Here is a 20,994-nt window from a genome sequence, read left to right as displayed (position 1 = left end):
TCCCACCGTTCCCCCACATCTGTTTCCTTAGGCCTGGCTTGCTGCTGCTTTTTCTTTTTGAAAAGAACTTGCTTCAGGCTAAACTTGAGCATAGGAACTTTGCCCAGAAGTTAATTGGTTTTCCAAATACTGCGATGCCGTTGGTCCAGTCGGGCTGTAACTTGAGTGGGAAGAAGAGTGAGCGCCCCCATTCCGCTTCCCCTTCCGCTCCTGCTTGCCAGGCCTGTTGTGCGCCCTCCTGCCGCAGACCCAGGGCTTTGGGAACCTGCTGGCGAAGGCCTGCTTGGGGAGCAGGAAGGAGAAACCGGGGAGCTGCCGGCCTGCGTACTGCAGCTTGGGGGGGGGGCGCGGTGGGGGGCTTTTCCTTCTCCCAGGCCTGGAGGTGGGTCCCTGGACTCATTCCGGGGAAACGTGTGCTGGCGTTGTCCGTTACGGACGACACAGTCGGGTGCGCGCTCCTCGGTAGGGTCTGAAAGCAGAGGGCACGTAGGAGAGTGAGTTTCTCATTTTGTGGCATCTGTAAGCCATAAAGACCCGCAACTGAAACGTTGCAAAAAAGTTCTAGTAAATAACCACGAGAATTATGAGCATCTTAAGAGCATTTGAATGATTCCGAATCTCTTGCTTTCATTAAAAATCACATAGTTTGGCATTGGTCCGTGCCGTTGGTCCATGGTGAGAAAGAAATAGCAGTTGTCCGGTGTTTAGGGCTTGGCCTGGAAAGAAACATTAACTACTTAAAAGCTAGCTGAACAAGAAAAGAGAAAGGGTATAGTTACCGTATTCCTTAGGTTGGGTTATACATGGGACATTTCAGACTCCGTGGCACCCATACTACCCAGGTCTTTTTAGAAATTAAGTTTTAGGGGCACCTGGGGGGCTCAGTCGATTGGTTAACCATCTGCCTTCCGCTCAGGTCATGATCTCTGAGTTCCCGGATCTAGCCCCAAGTGGAGCTCTTTGGTAGCCGGGAGCCTGCTTCTCCCTCAGCCCCTCCTCCCAGCCCTGCTCGTGCTCCCTCTTTCAAATAAAGTCTGTTTAAAAAAAAAAAAAGTTTTGGGGCACCTGGGTGGCTCAGTCTTTAAGCATCTGCCTTCTGCCTTCATTCAGCTCAGGTCATGATCCCAGGGTCCTAGGCTGCATCCCCATGTCAGGGCCCCTGCTCAGCAGGAGGCCTGCTTCTCCCTCTCCCTCTGCTGCTCCCGTTTGTGTTCCCTGTCTTTGGCTATCTCTCTGCCAAATAAACAAATTTTTTTTAAAAAACATTACGTTTTGGGGCGCCTGGGTGGCTCAGTGGGTTAAGCCTCTGCCTTTGGCTCAGGTCATGATCTCAGGGTCCTGGGATCGAGTCCCGCATCAGGCTGTCTGCTCAGCCGGGAGCCTGCTTCTTCCTCTCTCTCTCTCTGCCTGCCTCTCTGCCTACTTGTGATCTCTCTCTGTCAAATAAATAAATAAAATCTTTAAAAAAAAAAAACAAAAAAATTACGTTTTAAAATCCAGCATACTGTAGAAATGTTCCATTCATTTTGTTTTATTTTCCTCTAAAATATACAGAAGGCACATCTAATGTGTGCTAGGTAGAGCTTAACTTAGATGGACTGCTAAGTTGTAAAGTTATGTTTGTGCAAGTACACATTAAAATCACACAAACCATTCAAAAATACACACCTATAAACCTATATTCTTTTGTGTCAAACCTTAATTTTTGCATTTGGTACTTAGACATTGGTTGCCATGAAATCCTGTCAAGGATTAAAGAGACCCTCTTTAAAAATAATTTCTAAGAGGGACTCCTGGGTGGCTCAGTCGCTTGAGCATCTGCCTTCGGCTCAGGTCATGATCTCAGGGTCCTGGGATCGAGCCCCGCATTGGGCTCTCTGCTCAGCGGGAAGCCTGCTTCTCTCTCTCTCCCTCTGCCTGCCTCTCTGCCTGCTTGTGCTCTCCGTCAAACTGATAAATAAAAATCTTTAAAAAAATATTAAAAAAAATAATTTCTAAGAAATTTTTATCTTATTCTTCCCCATAGGCCAGTACTGATGGGGGCACTGGAGGAGCCCTGACCCCACAGCACGTTCGAGCTCATTCCTCGCCTGCTTCCCTGCAGCTGGGCGCCGCGTCCCCAGCGAGTCTGACGCCCACTGGGGTGGTCTCGGGCCCAGCAGCGACCCCCACCGCTCAGCACCTTCGACAGTCTTCTTTTGAGATCCCTGATGATGTCCCTCTGCCGGCGGGCTGGGAGATGGCAAAGACGTCCTCTGGTCAGAGATACTTCTTAAAGTGAGTGAACATTGTGGAAAGCTCAAGAAGGTGGTATCAGGATATAAAAGTTGTTTGTATGTTTTATAGAGATCCATGATATGTACATATATATATATGCATGTACACATAATTTTTTTCATTTAACATGTAATAATTACTTGCTTCAGCTTGGGTTATATCTTAAAAGCTTGATTGATTCTTGGTTCAGAGGCTTTTAATAATCTTTTCTTTTGTGGCAATTTGAATATTCTCATTTTGACTTTGTTCCAAATCTGTTAATTAGCTTAGCTTAAAACTGAAAGAATACTATGAAACGTTTCAAATTGTGGGACTTACAGGCTGACATCTCTTTAAATGGACATTTTATTGGCAGAGAACTACAAAATAAGTAGGTCTTCTTTGGGAGTCAGATTTTACGATAGTTGAGGTTGTCAAATGACACATCCTTTAGCCGCCCTCTGATGTGATCGATTCCTCTCCCCCTCCCCCGCAAAGGTAAAGAGAACTAGGAGTTTTCATGTTTATACAATCCCTGCACCGAAAACTTCTTTCAAGCTGGCAGGTCCTCAAGACAGAATCCTCTTCTGGGAAAACAAAAACAAGGCCATTGTATTTATTTTTATGAAACTTCTTGTCTTTAACAAAGTGGCAAAATTTCATTCAGGCTGAAAAGATCAAAGTAGAATTTTATCCTTTCTTACTTTGAATTTGTAGATAATACCTAAGTATTTTTATCTGGCTTTTTGGATTTAAGTGTATAAACAACTTTAATTATAGACTGAAACTGATGTTTTTAAAAAGTTGCTTGCTTCTTGTTGTTTAATCAGGTTGAGATAATAAAGTGAAAACCAATCCAAGTTTTGATTGAGATCAGTCTTGACAGTCGACTCTTCCGGCAAATGTAACATCTACTTATTAGATCAGATAATACAATTAGTGATCTGTTTTGTTGTGTGAGTCTTAGTATATTGCTTGTCTTCTGGGGCAGTGGTGTGTAATGTAACATGGGGTTTTCAGAGAGACTTGCTTAGAAGAGTGGAGAAAAAAAGTTTCATCTTCAAAAGTTTCTGTTTTTTGCCCCCCTCTCCTGTAACATTTTTCTTTTTAAAATTCGTTTTCTGATGTCCTGGTATCCATTTCAAAGGGTCAGGTTTCAGCCAGGACAGTAAAGGGCCTGAGACTGGAAAGTCCACACAAGTCTGGCAAACTCATGTGCATGAGCGAGGTCGTTTGTTCTCAAGCAGACGGCCAAAGTCCATGATTGAAAGAGCTGCCAGCTGTGAGGGATGTGCCTTGAAGGGACAGACCAGGTCCTTGGAAGGAAAAAGAAAGGCTGTACTTTTTTGAACCTCTCCCTGCTGGGTCATGTGTTGACGGGGGGAGGTTTTTCAAACAGCCTAATAGCGTGCTTGTCTCCTTTCTTTGGCTGATGTTGTAGCTAAAAGTATGATATTAAAGAGCAGCGGTTATGTTCTTCTTGGTCTTTTGTATGTTGTAACAGTTGCTTACAGGAGACATCTGCCTACGTTTTTGTTATTTTGAGTGGTCTTATTTTGACCTGAGATAAATACTCTATGTGCCCATTTTAAAAAGTTTCCAGTGGTTTTTCCTCTGAGAAGGAATGTGTCTCTTAATGATATTGATAAAGCGTAGATAAGGAAGGGTAGACACGTCTCTATCACACCACCTAAACAGCCAGTTGAATGGGTCTGTAGGGAAGGTAAACCAGGCCAAAACGAGAGGGAAAGTTAGGCCATGTGAAAAATGGTTGTAGGGGGTGCGGAGAAACTTACCTGGGGAAAAAAAAAAGAGGAGAAAGAAAACATGATTGTTCTTACCAGATGAAAAGGAGAAAATTAAAAAAAAAACAAAAAAAAGGCATGGTTGTTCTTTAGGATTTTGGGGGGACTTTCACATAGAAGTTAAATTGGGCTTATTATATGATAAGAAACATGAAGATTTGGGACTCCATGGAAAAATTTTCCATATCAGACCTTACAGAAGTACAAGGATTTTTCCTGAGGGATAGGTGAAACCATGGATTAATTGGTAGTTGTGAGGAATTGTAGAGAAGGCCCCTAAATGTTGGTTTGTGGACGATGGCTACTGTGGGCTTATAAAATTTTGTATTCTTCTAAAGGGTATCTGCTTTATGAATAATATGTAATTTGGAGAAGTTACAAAAAGTTTACATCCAGTTGTTAGCTATTTTTGTGATTTTTATGGGTTGTATCAGTTGCCATGAATGACTTTTTGTGTACTGCACAGGTAAATGAGCTCATTGGTGTCTGTTCTATGAGTCAGAGATGATGGTAAATGAACCATCTTTCGGAGCTGAATTCCTGTCGTCTGAGTTCATTTTTATCCTGGTTGTGAGTCAGGCTCTTTTGGGGACCAATATTTGTATTTTTCTTGTGTCTGCAGAAGATTCTTGTTGCCATCAAGATGTAGAGTGCAGATTTACACTAGCTATTTACTTTCTGCTCTTTTAATAATGAAAAACTGTATTTTACTATATATACCTTTTTTAAAATTTTTATGTACATCTTTTTAGATAATCATTGGAACTGAGTTTTAAGTTACAAAGTATACAGTTTGTTGAGGTTTGTACTTGGCATGAAGAAATCTGTGAATGGTCCAAACATGTAAGCTGATGTAATTTGATTGAAAATGTAGAAATGTTGGCTTTGGAAACCAGTTGTCTCCTTGTGACCGTAGGTGGGTGACTTTCTGAAGCCCATCGGCCCTCTTCTAGTTTCAAAGCAGCATAACTACTGAAGGGTTATAGGCGGGTGATCATTGCTATTTTTTGAAGCCCTCCGCAGCTCAGTGAGATCTGGAGAAAAGATGTTTCTTAGCCTGGCAAGTGATAAGGTAGGAAACCACATTTATCACCAACACATGTTTGAGCTCTGGTTGGTTGTGAAGTATGTGAAAAATTCTGCATATTACGTGTAATATTTGTGCTCAAGAGTTTACTGTTTTAAAACTGATCTTGTCAACATTGTATATGGAGCTTCTGTTTCAAAAGAATTCTCTGTATTACTCTGAGAATTATTGCCTTCTTCAGCTGTCTTACAGTTTTCCTGCAGGAAATGGTTCTTCAAGTAGGTGGTCAACAACTTCCTATTTCTTTATAAGCTGCTGAATGACTTCCTGAATTAGTATTCTATAATATATCAGGTTACAAGGAGTGTTTTTTACTTCTCAGATTTTATTTTACTGAATCTGATACCTTGTAACTGTTAATGGTAATAGTTAACAAAGAACTCCTTGTACATAATGTACCATATAGAATTATAATATGGTTTAAGGAATCTAAGTGATCTTAAAAGTTTGTAAATTTGCATTGCAGTAATCACGTCCTTCTAATTTTTAAAGATGATTTTGTTTCATTTCTGTTGTCATTCTCTGAATAACTGGCCACAGTGTTTTTAGTCCTTGAAGATTGAAGGTTTCTTGTGGCCGTGATTTGATTGAAAGTTACACTGAGTTTCAAAAAGGTATTTTTCCAGATATTTTCATCATTGCACAGCATATAACGGGCTGTATTTCAGTGGTAAATGAACTTGAATTGCAGATGTCATTGATCACTGTAATTGGTTGCTTCTTTTTTTGCTATGTTATTTCAGAAGTGAGTGTTGCACTGCCCTAATTAAAGCTACCTCAGGAATGTATTGATTAAAGGAGATGATCAAACCATTTCATACTATAATTTGACGTGCGTGTCTCCTGCCACTTGCCCAGCAGGAGACTGGAAACACAGCGTATGTTACCGTAATACAGAGTGGATGTTTTAAGACAGAATGTCTCGGGACACCTGGGTGGCTCAGTTGGTTGGGCGGCTGCCTTCCGCCGGTGTCCTGGGATCGAGTCCCGCATCGGGCTCCGTGCTCGGCGGGGCGCCTGCTTCTCCCTCTGCCTCTGCTGCCGCTCTGTCTGCGTGTGCTCGCTCGCTCGCTCTGGCACATAAGTAAATAAGATCTTTAAGAAACAGCGAGGGAATGAGGGTATCCTGTTTTCCGGGGTCTTGAGGCGACAAGGGTAAGCGCAGTGACCTCGCACTAGGAGCGGGAAGCTTGTGGCGCCGGCCCGGGCGGTCTGCTGGCCCGGGCGGTCTGCTGGCCCGGTCCTGCCGGAGAGGCGGTGGAGGGGGCGCTGGTGACGGCTCGCCCCGCGCCCCCCAGGGGAGCTGCCCCTGCTCTGTGGGTGCGCGGCCGAGGGAGCGGAGCCCAGGGCGGTGGTGAGGGCGGCAGAGGAAGCCGGTTCGGAGGCAGCGGCCGTGACGGAGAGCGGTTCCTTTCCTGCGGAGAACACGGGGCCGCGCCCGAGCGAGCAGAAACTGTTAACAAACGGCCCGCCTTTCCCCGGAGCCGCCGGGAGCCGCGGCGGGACGGCCGGGAGCCCGCGCGTACGGCACTTCCGGACACGAGGTGCCCGCGCCTGCGCAGAGTGGGCGCAGCGGCCGCCGCAGCAGCCTTGCTGGTGGGGACCGAGGCGCCGTCGGCCCGAAGGACCTGGGGGCGGCGGGCTCCAGGCCCAGCCCCTGGCGGTCCGCGGGCGCCGGGTTCGCGCCTCGGGCGGAGCGAAGTCAGTCCTTCTGAGCCGCTGTCGAGCTTCAAGATGGCGCGCGCCGGTCGCCGCCCCCGGAGCGGCGCCGCGTGGCCGCGGATTGTGACTTGCAGGTTGAGACCCGTGCAGGGGCGGCGGGTCCAGGGAGGCCTCGCGGGGCACGCGCTTCCCCGGGCCGGACCGCCGCTGGCACCGGTGCCCGCGCGGCCGGGAGCCCGTCCTGCTGGGGCCGCTGCGCTTTGCCAAGGGCTTGGCCCGGTGTGAAGCGGCAGAGTTCGGGCCGCATCTCCTCCCCTGTGGCGGTTGTAGACGCGGACACGCGCCTGTCGGGGCCGTCGTTTGTCCAGAGCCTGCGGGACGTCCGGTGAGCGCGTCCGGGGGAGTCGCCGTCCCAGACCTGCGCGGGGCCGCGCTCGCCCCTGGGCCGCGGCGGCGGTCACGGTGGCGGCGGTCACGGTGGCGGCGGTCCCGGCGGGGCAGCGAGGAGGTTGGGGCAGGCTCCAGGCTCTGCTTCCTCTCGCGCTGCTTCCTTGGCCGACACACGGGGCGGACGTCAGGGCGGTGCGCGCTCTGACGGAGACCGTGCGGCCTGGGTGTGCGGCGGCGCCGCTCCGCTCCGTGCGCGTCTGCGCGCGGCTCGCGGGCGGGGTCGGAGGGTGGTCCGCGCCGAGCTTCCCGCCCTCTGGAGGTGCCTCCAAGGCCCAGCAGTTCTGGGGAGGCGCCCCCCCCAGTCTGGGACGGGGGGGACGTGGGGTTGTCCTCTGTAGGAGTGTGACTGTGGGGTCGTGTTTCACATTTACAAAATGGTGCTCCGTCTTCCTCCTCCTCCAGGTAGATCAGAGGTGGTGGATTTTCAGTAAAGTATTTTCTTTTATTATAAAAGTGACGTTCATTAGAGTGAATTGGAAAATTCAGAAAAGGAGACACTAGGGGCAGAAGCACCTAGATTCTGCCAAGGAGAGGAGTTTGAAGAGGCTCATTTTCAGCCCCACATACACATTTGTGTTTTGATATTTAATTGTGAGGGAAGTAACATATACATAGATTGAGAAAGTCGCTTAGTACTGGAAGGTTTATAAAGAAGAAAGGCACTTCTGGCCCACTTTTCTCTATCTCTGGCTTGGATTCTTCCCAGGCAAACACTTGGAACTCCTTTGAGATCTTTCCCCTCCCCCGCATACTTAAGAAAACTCCGTATTTATAGAATGTGCGGCACTGCTGTTCTTAAAGTTTCTGCACCTCCTAAAATCCGTCTTTCCTTAATCCCCCTAGTATAATTTCTGTACTTTTCTTGTTAGGTACTTTTACAGTGTTAAGGCTCTTTCGGCTCGCGTGAAGGTGAACGTATAATGTACATGAGTTTCTGAACAGCTTTGATATTTTCTTGGAATTGTTAATTGCCTTCTTTTTTCATTAGTGTTTGTGTTTTGCCCGCTTGGAAACAACCCCAAGTCCTTCCTTTGTCTTTGCGCTCTGGATTAGGATGGTTGCTTCAGAGTCGGGGGCTCCCCTCAATCTCCTCCTGGCAAGTCCCGGCGTCACTCTGATCTGCTGGGAACGTGTTGACTGTTTCTCTTGGTTTGCCCACTCTTAGAGTTGTCTCGCCCTTCAGGAATTTACTGAGAAAAGGGGTGCACGGTAGGTAACTGCACTGAGATCCTCTGTATCCAAAAATAATTCTGTCTGTTGACATTTGATGGGCGGTAGGTTGTAGAATTCAAGGCTAAGATTATTTTCCCTTGGAGCTTTGAGGGCAGTGCTCCATTTTATTTTAGCTTCCAGTTTTCTCATTGAACAGTTAAACCCATTTTGGTTCCTCTGTGGATTTTAGTATTTTTTCTTTTTATCTTCTGGGGTGGGGGGTGGTTTTTATATTTCAAGATATGCCTTGGTATGTACATTTTTTAAATTCAGTGTAAGGATTTCACGGCTTAGAAAGTCAGGTGTCTCTTTCACGTCTGTGGTGCAGGTGCCCAGCTTGTCCCTGGGTCCTGGGAAAGATTTCTTTCATCCATTCTTGGATGAACTCTGTTTTATGTGGTTTTTTGTTTTTTTTTAACATTCTTAGTTTATTAATCCTCTCATGAAAAATCTGCACAATCACCACAGATAAAGCCACTGCAGCATCTTTACTCCTTCTGTTGTCCAATCTCCAGCTCACTTTTTGCCAGCACCAACATTGGCTTTCGCAGTCCCCCTGACTTTCTTCATTCTGTTCTTGCGTTCTTTTCGCTGTTTTCTGGAGGTCTTTTTCTTCTCATACAGACCATGTCTTGCAAGTCTATGTTTGGGTTCATTTTTCTTTGCATAATCCAAGGAATCATAAATCATGCCAAATCCAGTTGTCTTGCCACCACCAAAATGGGTTCTGAATCCAAATACAAATATGACATCTGGTGTGGTCTTGTACATTTTGGCTAGTTTTTCCCGAATTTCTGTCTTAGGTACTGTTGCCTTTCCAGGATGAAGGACATCAATAACCATTTGTTGGCGCTGAAGTAGTCGGTTGGTCATGAACTTCCTGGTCCGGATAGTTACTGTGTCGTTCATGATGGCGGCCGAGCTTCAAGCAGCCAGAGAGAAAAAGAGCTATGTGGTTTTTTTAAAAGGTTTTCTTCCTCATCTTCCACAAAGGAAGATGTTTTCTTCTCATGGAATTCCTGCTCATCAGATGAGAATAACTCTTTAATATCTTCTCTGTTTTTCTTCCCGTATCCTTTTGTTACACCTTCTGGAAGTTTCCTTTAACTTTAGCTTTGAATTTTTTAATCATTGTTTTGTTTGTTTTTTTCCCAGAAGCTCTTCATCATTCTTAATTTCCAGGGATTCTTTTTCTAAGCTCATTGTTCCATTGCGGTTTTTAATAACTATGCCGTTCTTACTTCACGGGTGCAGTGATAGAACATCTCTCTGGGGATTTCATAGTGGGTGCGGTTTTTTGGTTTTGCTCTTTCCTTTTTTTTTTTCCTGAGTATGGTTGACATAGTGGGTGTTTATTTTTTTTTCTTAAGATTTTATTTGAGAGAGAGATTGAGAGAGAGAGCATGAGCTGGGGAAGGGGCAGAGGGAGAGGGAGAAGCAGACTCCCTCTGAGCAGGTGGGCCCACGCCAGCCGGATCCCAGCAGCCCGAGATCATGAGCTGAGCCGAAGACAGACACTTCACCCCTGAGCCCCCGGGCACCCTGTTTTTTGTTTTTTTGTTTTTTTTTTCTTCTGTTGCTTTTATTTCTTAGTGGGCTTCACTGTAGAGTCATATAACTGGGACCAACCAGGCCCTCAAGTTGTTTAGGGCCCTAAATGTCCCTTCTCCTGTAGTGGCCGGTTTCTGCAGATGAAAGCCTGCCATCCTCTCCCTAGCGAACAGCGCTGATGGTGGTGGGTCAGACTGATGCCTGTGTTCCGGGGCACAGCAGCTTGCGGCCTCGGGGGCTTCATCCCTTTTCTTGGCTGGGCTGAGTATCTGAATCCAGAGCCTGTGGGTCCGTTTGCCTATGACATCAATTTCCATCTCCTGCTTGGGCTGGGAGGAGGGTGTGCAATAGTTTTGTTTTTTTTTTTTTTTCAAATTGTAGGTAGAATGAATTTTTGTGAATCCAGTTTGTAATTATTAGGTTAACTGTGTAAAGTTGCTGTGTTCCTAAGCTCCAGCCAGTGACTACTGATAATTTCATATGACTTGACCCACCTATTACAGGATCACTTTTTTTTTTTTTTTTTAAGATTTATTTATTTGAGAGGGAGAGAGCATGAACAGGAGGGGCAGAGGGAGAAGAGAGAGTGTCCAGCCAACTTGACTCTGAGTGTGGAGCCCGAGGTCACAACCATGAGGTCATGCTCTGAGCCAAAACCAAGAGTCCGGTGCTTCACTGACGGGGCCACCCAGACGCCCCTGCAGGATCACTTTTTAATGAATAGTTCAGTAGGTGCTGTTACTAGACATGATAATTCAGTCACATCTGTCCCCTCAGTGACACAGTTGTGCTAGTTTACGTCTTCATGTATTAGAGGGAACTGTATGCTCTGACAAGGGAACAGGCATTTTGTCCAAAGGGCTTGGATTCTGAAACCTTGTGCAGGGAGAGAAGCATGGAAGACCTCACTCCCGTCCCTGCCTGTGACTGTGGAGATGCTCCTGCTTGTGGGTCATTTCCAAGTTCTTCGTCTGGTGTACGCGGCTGTAAAGTAAAACGGCCTCACGTAATTACCTCGTGTCTTCCTCCCCCAGGTTTGCATTGGTGTAGATGGTCTTAGAGTAAAGAAAACATTCGTGGATATCTAAATGGCTTAGATATTATTGGTGTACTTGGGTTGGTTCACTCCAGAAGAATAAAACTTGGTTTTATCTTAGTTTTGGCAGGTGCTTTTCCCTGGCAAGTACTTATTTTTCAGTAGGTTATTATAGATGTCTGTCATAAGACAACACAGAATATTTTCTACCTGTGGTTATAACCATGGAGTGGTTAGAATTTCGTGCAAACTGGGTTTAGTTTTGAATAGATTCACCCACAGTAGTGACTGAGATGTGTGTAAGCCCCTTTGTCGTTGACGTCATTGAATTTATCCAGATCCGCTTTTTCAGGAGCCTCTGCCTTGATTAGGTAAAAATTAGTTACATATGGAAATCCTTTGTGGAAGATGAGAAAGAAAACCTTTTAAAAAAACCACATAAAATCCTACATGACCGGGGCGCCTGGGTGGCTCAGTGGTTTAAGCCTCTGCCTTCAGCTCAGGTCATGATCTCAGGGTCCTGGGATCGAGCCCCGCATCGGGCTCTCTGCTCAGCGGGGAGGCTGCTTCCTCCTCTCTCTCTGCCTGCCTCTCTGCCTGCTTGTGATCTCTGTCTGTCAAATAAATAAATAAAGTCTTTTAAAAAAATAAAAAAAAAAAATCCTACATGACCAACACAAAACCAGACCAAAGCACCGTAGCCATCAGAGAACAGTGTGAAATGATACCAGAAAAGAGGATAATTCTGGATCGGAAAAGGTATTAAAATATTGTATGGTGTAGAAGAATAGAACAGAATCAATGTATCTTAGTTTAAACATGTAGAGTCAAGAAGTATATTAAAAGTAGCCAAATGCTAAGGTTAGGAAAGAGCTTTAGGACTGGAGATTGCTGAGACCTGCCTGGAACTAATCCTTACCAGTAATGGGGGTCAGAGTTAAAATTTACTGAACCCTCCTGCATAACTTTTTTTTTTTTTTTAAAGGCCCTCTGGGGAAGAGTTGGCCAAAATACAGATGTTTCTGTTTTTCCTCTACACATGTTCAGACTGATACAGGTTATGTTTCTGAAATCGTGGAGTTTGGATGGGCTCCAGATGATGTAAGAGGGTCATTTGTAACCCCTCCCAGCTGCGCGTGCAGACTTTTGTGTTAGGACTGCTACACCTCTCTTCTTCGGGTGACAGAATGAACACTGTTACTAGACAGTGCTATGTGAAAGTCAAGGTCATCGTCCTCTGCTTGAAGACAAAGCATGTGCTTGGGGTGCATGTGTGTGGGTTTCCAGTTTGTGTCTGCCACACTGTAGGTGAGAACTGGCACAGCCTGTCAGTAGCCCGACTCCTTCCCCTTGCATAAACACGGTGTGATTTTTCTCTGGAAAGATCCCTTGGTTCTGGATGGTGTGTGTCGGGTCGCTTGCATTGAAGTACGTAACTGCCTTTCTCCCTGCCCTTCTTCGTCGTCTTCTTTGAGCTCAGTAGACATGCTTAGAGTCTCTTGATTTCATGAGCCACTGCCTAGTGGATTTAGGGAGCAGACACTGTTTTAAGGGTTTTAAGGGTCCCACTCTATGGATTTGGGGACCAAATTGGGGACTATGTCAGTCAGGACTGGATGGGTCCTGTTTCTTGCCTGTCATCTTGTGAGCCTTTTCCTTGCTGACTCTCCCTGGAAAATCTGCAGAGGCTAAGTTAGCGTGAGCTCTGTGAAGGTAGATGTTCCGGCTTTGTCCGGGCTGTATTTATCGACGACGACGTCTGTCAGATGCTCACTGATTTTAGAGCCTGTTGCTTGATGCCAGCCTGAGTGATGCCTGTAATCCCTGCGTGGTTACTGGGGTTATTCACCTCCATCCTAGAGAGATGGAGAGTATTGACGTTTTGTATTCTGAAGTTAATTTTAGAGGCTTGAGATTGCTCTTAAACTCATAACTAGGGCCACTGGAAAAAGACGGCGTGTTTTCTGGGTGCACGTGAATAGTAGTTCCACCTCAGGTTATTACAGGTTTGCTCCACAGATGGTAACTAGCTGAGTGCTTTTGAATTAGATGAAGAGGGAGTGAACGTGTTGCTGGAAAGTGAGACCAGTGAGAAGACGCCTGGGAGTCCAGGGGAGTAGTGAGGAGGGGGACCCTGAACAGGCTTCTCGTCCAGTCCCGCGGATGCAGTTCGCATTCTCTCTGCCACGTCTGCAGAGTGGATGAGTGGGGAGTCGAGACGGAGCTGCGCACAGGTTTTCTGGGAGCTGCTGAAGGGTTTGCCCTTCTCTTGAGTGATGTTTGTGTCTTTGCCAGACTTCCTCCCTTCATCAAAGTGAACCTATTAATGAGTTAAATCTGTACTCTGACTTTGGGCATTAAAACAAACAAAAATTTCCAAAACCATTTTCCACTTGAAAAACCATTAAATGGTTGGTCTAATTCACTGCTTGGGGAAAAAAAAGTTTTAAAAGTGAGGACTACCCATTACATGAACGTTGTCAAACAGTTTCAGCCTGTATGCGCCGTGAAAGTTTAGTTTGATGTTGCAGCCTATTTTAAGACTTTTTGTTGCTATTTTTTTGACCGTATTTGTTAGAAAATGCTAGTTGAAAGAATTTCTTTCCATTTTTTGGGTACTGTTTAAATGCAGCTTACCTTCCATTTGCTTACCACGTAAACTTCATTAGCGCATGGAAAGTGAGTATGGGCCCTTTTCATATGTTATTTCATATGCTGCACAGATAGAATTAATAATAAAGTACTGTGTAAGCAATTACAATTCTTTACTTTTTATTTTATCGTTATTACTGTGTTTTTATTTTTTATTTTTATTTATTTTATTTTTTAAGACATTTATCCATTTGTTTGTTTATTTATTTACTTGACAGAGAGAGCAAGCGAGCACAGGAAGGCAGAGCAGCAGAGGGAGGGGGGAAGCAGGCTCCCCAACCAGCAGGGAGCCCAATGCAGGACTCGATCCCAGGACCCCTGAGATCATGACCTGAGCCTAAGGCAGAAGCTCTCAACCCACTGAGCCACCCATACGCCCCTTACTATTATTATTTTTAAAAGATTGTATTTGACACAAAGACAGAGAGGGAGGGAGGGAGGGAGAGTGCAAGCACAAGCAAGGGGAGTGGCAGGCAGGGGAGAAGCAGGCTCCCTGCTGAGCAAGGAGCCCCATGGGGCTCCATTCCAGGATCTGGTAACAGGACTTGACTTGAGCCTACAGCAGAGAATTAACCAACTGAGCCACCCAGGAGCCCTTATTTTATTATTTTTTAAAGAAGTTTCATTTATTAAGTAAATCGCTACGCTCAAATTCACAAATCTGAGATCAGGAGTCACGTGCTTCACAACCAAGTCAGCCAGGCGCTCCTGGGTTTTACTTGTTAAAGTTGTATTGTTCTTTCAGAAATTTGAAGAATTATCTTAAATTAAACTTAAGAATTCATTTTAGACAAGCAGAATCAGATGGTTTAGTCTGTTTTATGCTACCAAAACTAAGTAAACATTCGAGTGTTTGTTTCTCAGTTTATTAAAATACATTGTAAAACAGGGGCACTTGGGAGACTGAGTCAGTGAATAGTCTGCCTTTGGCTCAGGTCATGATCGCAGGGTCCTGGGATCGAGCCCTGTATTGGGCTCCCTGCTGAGCAGGGAGCCTGCTTCCCCCTCTCCCTCTGCTGCTCCTCCCCCTCTTCATAGGTGCTCGCTCACTCGCTCTCTCTCAAATAAATAAAATCCTTAAAAAAAAATGTAAAATAAGTCTGATAGTCTACCTATTATCGGTATAAGTTACTGTGGAAACTGAGTTTTACCTTTTCTTTTTAAAGACTTTAAAATGTTCTCTTTGGAGAGCACGTGCGATGTGGCAGGTCAGCCCAGACTGTGCTCCTTGAGGGAAGGAACTGCAAGGCGCCTTGCCTGTGTGTCGTCCACCATACTTCGATGGGAAGGTTTAAAACAACGATGTGCGGGGTAGATGAGTTACCCTCTGGGGCCAAAAAAGAACTCCGGGTGGAGCACAGTCTCATTGGAAAACGGTTTCTTCTGTAAAGCAAACTCTCGTTTTTTGTGAATGATGGAATATAAGTCTATCGGTGTTTCCTTTTGGGTTACCATCTGATCAGCTGGTTGTTTCGAAACCACTCAGTGGGTTCCACAGAACTTGGGCTTTCGGGTTACACAAGAGGGTTTGTGTTCACAAATTAGCATCTAATTTGAATCATCCTCTAAAACTTGCCTCTTGTTTTTTGTCAAAAACAGTCTCATTTTTAAGTTACTTATCTCTGGATTCACGAAGTTCTGGATGGCCATGGAGAACCGCAGCGGGAGCGAGCGCTGCAGGGGCCACCCACTGCTCGGTTCCGTGGCCGCGTTGCACCCCCCCGCCCACTGGGCTCCACGGGGTGAGAAGGAGCCTCGCTCTTCCTGTTTGTAGATTTGGCTTTGTTCATTGAGGTTTTGGTATGTACGGACGGGGGAGTTGTCTGAATGGTGAGTGCCACGTGTGTATGTGACAACCCGCAACGCCTGGGCCGGTGGCTGGCCTGTGGCCCCCACACCTGTCGTCTGAGGCAGCCCTGGGGCAGCCCTGGGGCAGCGCAGCTTTCCGAGCCCGCAGTGAACACATCTCCTACGTTTAATTTCAGAACCAAGAACTCTAAAAACAGCAGTTCTTTTTTTCTTTTTTTTTTTTTAAGATTTGATTTATTTATTAGAGACACAGTGAGAGAGGGAACACAAGCAGGGGGAGTGGGAGAGGGAGAAGCAGGCTTCCCTCTGATCAGGGAGCCCGATGCAGGGCACGATCCCAGGACCCTGCAATCATGACCTGAGCCATCATGACCTGAGCCGAAGGCAGAAGCCTAACAACTGAGCCCCCCAGGCCCTAAAAACAGCAGTTCTTTTCTTCTTCATGACATTGAGTAGTTCATCCATTGTGATTTCTGGAATCTAAAAGCTGAAGTTGAACAGTGAATCAGGTTCCAGCCCTGTGATTCATACTCCCAGAATGAGTAACGTGGTTAGCAGGACATCCCTCGTTGTTCCCTGGACTTGGGAAAAAGGGAGGAGGTCCGTGGTGACCCCTCCATGTTTGGTAGTGGAGCTGCATTAGGCCTAGGAGGAGGTTTCCCAAGAAGAAAGAGCCGCTATTTATGGAGCCTTTCCTCAGGCTGGCAGAGCAGGGCTGCCTAGCGAGGCCGGGGTTCTGCCAGGGGCCCCACACTACCTCCGCCCCGCCACCCCCCAGCCGGCCTGCCGCAGAGCTCCGGAGCTCGGCCCTGCTGCCGCTGCAGGCCTGCAGACGGAGGAGGCGGCTGTGGGGTTGGTAGGGAATGGCACCACCCAGGAGTGACGGTGACCCTGGCCCCCACTCCCTTGTGCTTGCTTCCGAGCAGCTCTTCTGAGCAGACGCAGAACCCACCTGGCAGCTTTGCTTGGGCTCGCACCACAGGTGCTGGTAGTTGTGTGTAGCAGAGAATCCCGATTCAGCGTACACGTCCTGCGGGCCCCGAGTCTGTGTCCGGGAGGAGTTGGAGTTTTGGATTTTCTGTAGCTTCACTGCTCACCTGTAAAACATTCATTTCGCCAGAGAGTTTTGGGGTGGGTTTTTTTTTGTTTGTTTGGTTTTTTGCTGTGTGTGTTTTTAAGATTTTATTTATTAGAGAGCACAAGGAGTTGGGGGGAGAGGGAGAAGCAGACGCCCCACTGAGCAGGGAGCCCGACTGGAGCTGGGTCCCAGGACCCCAGGACCATGACCTGAGCCGGAGGCAGATGCTTAATGACTGAGCCACTCAGGGCGCCACTTTTGGGTTTTTTTCAATAGTGGCAGAAAATAAAATAGTCTTGTCTGTGGGTTTTTGGTCCTCATTGAATGAAATTGGGTTGTCCAGATGTTGGCAATTATATTTGCTTAGATGACAGCAATAATGAACTGCAAACGAGTGAGCTTCCTTCTTCTCAGCGTAAAATTAATAGCAGTTTTATCTTCAACAGGATACTTCTAATCTGAATTTTACAACCTTTCTACTCTTTTGTGTCAAACTTCTAAAACTTGGTAGCTTTTCTATAAAAATTTAGTCCCTGGGTGCCTGGGTGGCTCAGTGGGTTAGGCCGCTGCCTTCGGCTCAGGTCATGATCTCGGGGTCCTGGGATCGAGTCCCACATAGGGCTCTCTGCTCAGAAGGGAGCCTGCTTCCCTCTCTCTCTCTCTCTGCCTGCCTCTCTATCTACTAAAAAAAAAAAAAAATTTAGTCCCTGTTCCACAGTAATCTTCACCTTATTTAAAAAAAAAAAACATTTTCCCACTGTTCTGCATTCAATTTCAGGAAAATTTTAAATGGCTGAGAGAAATGGTTTTTAGTAATGCCTGTAATTTTAATTTCAAGAAGGCATCAATTCATAAAGTCAGGATTTATGTTATGAGAATTGAAATCTGCTTTTAATTCACGTTCTCTGAAAGTGTTGATGTTTGTAGGTGTGATCGTGTAGGCTATTTGAGATGGGTTTCTAGTCTCAGACCTTACCTGTAGGAGATAAGTATTTTCTAACTTACTGAGTCTGCAGCTGTCCCCCCCCCCCCACATCCAGAGAAATTTCTTAGTTTTATATTTTTTCAAGTTTTTTCTTTTTTTTTACTTGATGAAGAGAGACACAGGGAGAGAGGGGAACCCTACTTGTGTGGGAGAGGGAGAAGCAGGCTCCCTGCCGAGCAGAGAGCCCAATGTGGGACTCGATCCCAGGACCCTGAGATCATTACCTAAGCTGAAGGCAGAGACTTAACCCACTGAACCACCCAGGCGCCCCCCCCAATTTCTTAGTTTTTAACCTAAGCTGAGATTTGGGACATTTCTGTCATTAGCAAAATGGTAGCTTTTGGGAAGGCTTTTTGGATTTCTAGGAACTATTTTGACGAAATGCACATCCCCTCCTAGAGTGTCTCTCCAGATTTTTCCTACCCCAAGTCTCCCTTATTGTCCCATCTTCTGCCTCCCGTGGGCCTTGCTGGGAGTCAGGTTGCACCTACGGACTTGCCGCACCTCCACACCCACCCTGGTGTAAGCACAGAGTAACTGCTCACCAGAACTGGCTTTCCCAGTCATTTCAGAAACACCCAAGTTCTTTTCCTCCGTCCTGCTGCCTTCTGAAGGCCTCAGCGCCCTACTCAGAATAGGAACAAAAGGATTGAGAGCCACAGGGTCCCTGTCCTCAGGAGGCAGGGTGTGTGGGATGAGCTGAACAGTGTGAAAGGCCTGAAGTCATCTGTGTCGGTCACCCAGAAAAGGAGAAATTTTTGCATTGGAGGTTTGGGGGCAGTTTGGCCTGCAGTGCTTTAGAAGGATTTTATTCTACACTGAACAGTGACCCCTTTTGTTGACTTCAGTCTGCTTGTGGTTCAGTAGCTTTACATTCTGTGATTTTAGTAGATCTGACATCTGGCTTCCTACTTTGGCCTCTTGACTTTCAGTTGCCTGATTGTTTGCTGCCCCCCCAACCCCAGCCCCGTCTCTGTGGCAAGACCCTTTCTAGCTCAGCGTTCTGTCTCCAGCACTTAGTGCGGGGCTGGCCTGTAGTGAGTGTCCAGTGATGTGGCTGACGGGTGGTCTCACCTGCCCCAGGAGCCTTGCTTTCCTCCTCGGTGGAGTTAGCGGAAAGCTCTGGGTGATCTCACATTCTGTGAAGATCAGTGGCGACCTTCATGTGACTTCCCAGGTCTTTCTATCATATTTTCTGAAATGATTTTTTTAAAAGATTTTATTTATTTATTTGACAGAGAGAGGTCACAAGTAGACAGAGAGGCAGGCAGAGAGAGAGGAAGGGAAGCAGGCTCCCTGCTGAGCAGAGAGCCGGATGTGGGACCCTGAGATCATTGACCTGAGCCTAAGGCAGAGGCTTTAACCCACTGAGCCACCCGGGCGCCCCTGAAATGATGTATTTCCATTTAGTGTGAAAGCAACGATGCTTTCCATTTAGCGTGAAGTATACCAAGTTTACCAGATAATTAACCACTGTTCAGCAAAAACACTTTAGTAACTTGGGCAACAGGAGGGATATTTTTAGAGGAGAGTTTTTTGTTATTGTGGCTTAACTGGAGGAAAAGGAAAGTAAAAAAGCCTGAGGCTGACGTGAAGGGACTTAGGTATGAATGAAGAGGGAATTGGTATTCGGGGATGGAGTTAGGAAAGACAGGGCTGACCTTCCCAGATGAAGAGTCCGTGATTCGCCTTGGCATGTAGTTTTGGTAAGAACACACACTGACTTTAAGAAATACTGGTTCTGGGGCGCCTGGGTGGCTCAGTGAGTTAAGCCGCTGCCTTCGGCTCAGGTCATGATCTCAGGGTCCTGGATCAAGTCCCGCATCGGGCTCTCTGCTCAGCGGAGAGCCTGCTTCCCTTCCTCTCTCTCTGCCTGCCTCTCTTGTGATTTCTCTCTGTCAAATAAATAAAATCTTAAAAAAAAAAAAAAAAGAAAAGAAATACTGGTTCTGTTTAACACTGACACGTCACAAGTTGCTTCTTATCTAAAGACGCTAGAAACAGGCATTGGAGATTAAAACTTGGACTCTTTCATTTGTGTCTTCTCCGTTAGCACAGAAGCCGCGACTTCGCGGCCACCCCCGAGAGCCGGGCCAGCGCCCCGCAGCGCCACGCTGTCTCTGCATCTCAGGGAGCTTGAATTTTATTTGGGCAGTTTCGGTTGTCGCTTGTAACTCAGTTGTCTCCGCACGCGCGGTGGGCGGTGATGCAGTTGCCCGTGGGGTTCCAGTGCCTGGCCCTTGCGCAGCGACTCTGCAGGACGCTTTCCTCGGCGAGGACGTGGTGAAGACACTTCCTTTGGAGCGTATGAAGCTTGTTTCCCGTGCGGCCCGCGGCAGCCGTCCAGGAGCCCGCGACGGAGTGTGTCCCGTCTGTGTGGTCTCGCGCTGTCGCGCTTGCGAGCCTTCCCCTCGGGGTGGGGAAACATCCAGGTTCGCCCACAAACCGGTTCTGTTAAGTCTGTGGCATCTCCATGGGATTATAGAAGTTCTGTAGTTTCTGTCCCACCGGCAGGTTTCTCTGTCCGCGCCGTGTCCCCGCACAGCCATGCCGTCGTGAGCGCTCGCGTCGGGGTTAACGCGCACTGCTGTGGCTGGTGTAGGACGCCCTGTGCATGCACGGGTCGGTGCCGGGGGAAAAGAGGTGCTTTGTGCCTCTTGGAAGCGCGCACCGGGACACCCTGGCGGGGCAGGAGGAGCTGCCGCGGCTGCGCAAGCGTCCGGGTGTCAAGGCGCGGCCGCGCCCCGCTGAAGAGGGCTCGAGGGAGCCAAGGAGAGCGCAGATGGCGCCTGCTACGGGCGCCTCCTGATGCGCGCAGCCGGGGTTGTCCCGCGTGGGAAGCCCGGCCCGCCCTTCGCGCCCCGCCCGTGCCCGTGGCCGCCTTGCGGGGGGCCGTCCCCGTGCCGCGCAGCCTTTGCGGCCAGGAGCGGGTGGTGCGGTGTCGGCGCGAGGACGGCCCGGCCCGGGCATCTCGCTGCATCTGGAAGTCGGCGATTCGGCCCAGCCGAGGACGCGGCGGTGCTGCGGCCCGAGCCGGGCTCGGCGGGGTCTCCGCGGGCTCCGTGTGCGCTCGTGCGGCCGGAAACAGGAGCCGAGGGCGCGCGATCGCGGCTGGTCGCTTCCTCAGTGGGTCTGTGCCGCGGGGACTGACGCATGCGGCGGCCCTGGTCGCAGAGCCCCGCAGGACGGCGGAGCGGCGAGGGCACCCACGTGCGTGCGGGCCGAGGACAGGCGCGCCAGCTGCTGCGGGCTCCAGGCCGGGGATGGCGAGTCCCGGCGAGGCTGTTCCCGCGCTCCAGGCGCCGAGGCTGCGCCAGCCTATTGGGAAGGAAAGCGGAAAATTCATGACATTATATAAGTGTGTTTACACCCACGCACACAGAATTTTTTCCCAACTCCGCCCCAGATTAG

At 47.8% G+C, this 20,994-nt stretch overlaps 2 protein-coding genes across 7 annotated transcripts in view; one reads left to right on the top strand and one right to left on the bottom strand.

The window, feature by feature from the left end:
* The window catches only part of YAP1 (Yes1 associated transcriptional regulator), a 111,859-nt gene that overhangs the window by 2,009 nt on the left and 88,856 nt on the right, over positions 1–20,994 (top strand). For all 6 annotated transcript variants that reach the window (XM_046014685.1, XM_046014681.1, XM_046014686.1 and 3 more), the window contains exon 2: positions 2,027–2,277. In XM_046014685.1, coding sequence (XP_045870641.1) covers positions 2,027–2,277 — 251 coding nt within the window. The remainder of the gene's footprint in view (positions 1–2,026; positions 2,278–20,994) is intronic.
* On the bottom strand, positions 8,887–9,410 carry LOC123948164 (40S ribosomal protein S24-like). Its single transcript, XM_046014687.1, has one exon. The coding sequence runs from the start codon at positions 9,379–9,381 to the stop codon at positions 8,989–8,991; it is 393 nt and encodes a 130-aa protein (XP_045870643.1). The 5' UTR covers positions 9,382–9,410; the 3' UTR covers positions 8,887–8,988.

Source organism: Meles meles, chromosome 8, assembly GCF_922984935.1.
Source record: "Meles meles chromosome 8, mMelMel3.1 paternal haplotype, whole genome shotgun sequence".
NCBI classification, from domain to species: Eukaryota; Metazoa; Chordata; class Mammalia; order Carnivora; family Mustelidae; genus Meles; species Meles meles.
This window is presented reverse-complemented; position numbering and strand designations above follow the sequence as displayed.

Coding starts and splice junctions, on each gene's coding strand:
- LOC123948164 (XM_046014687.1), bottom strand. CDS start 9,381: ATGAACGACACAGTAACTATCCGGACCAGGAAGTTCATGACCAACCGA.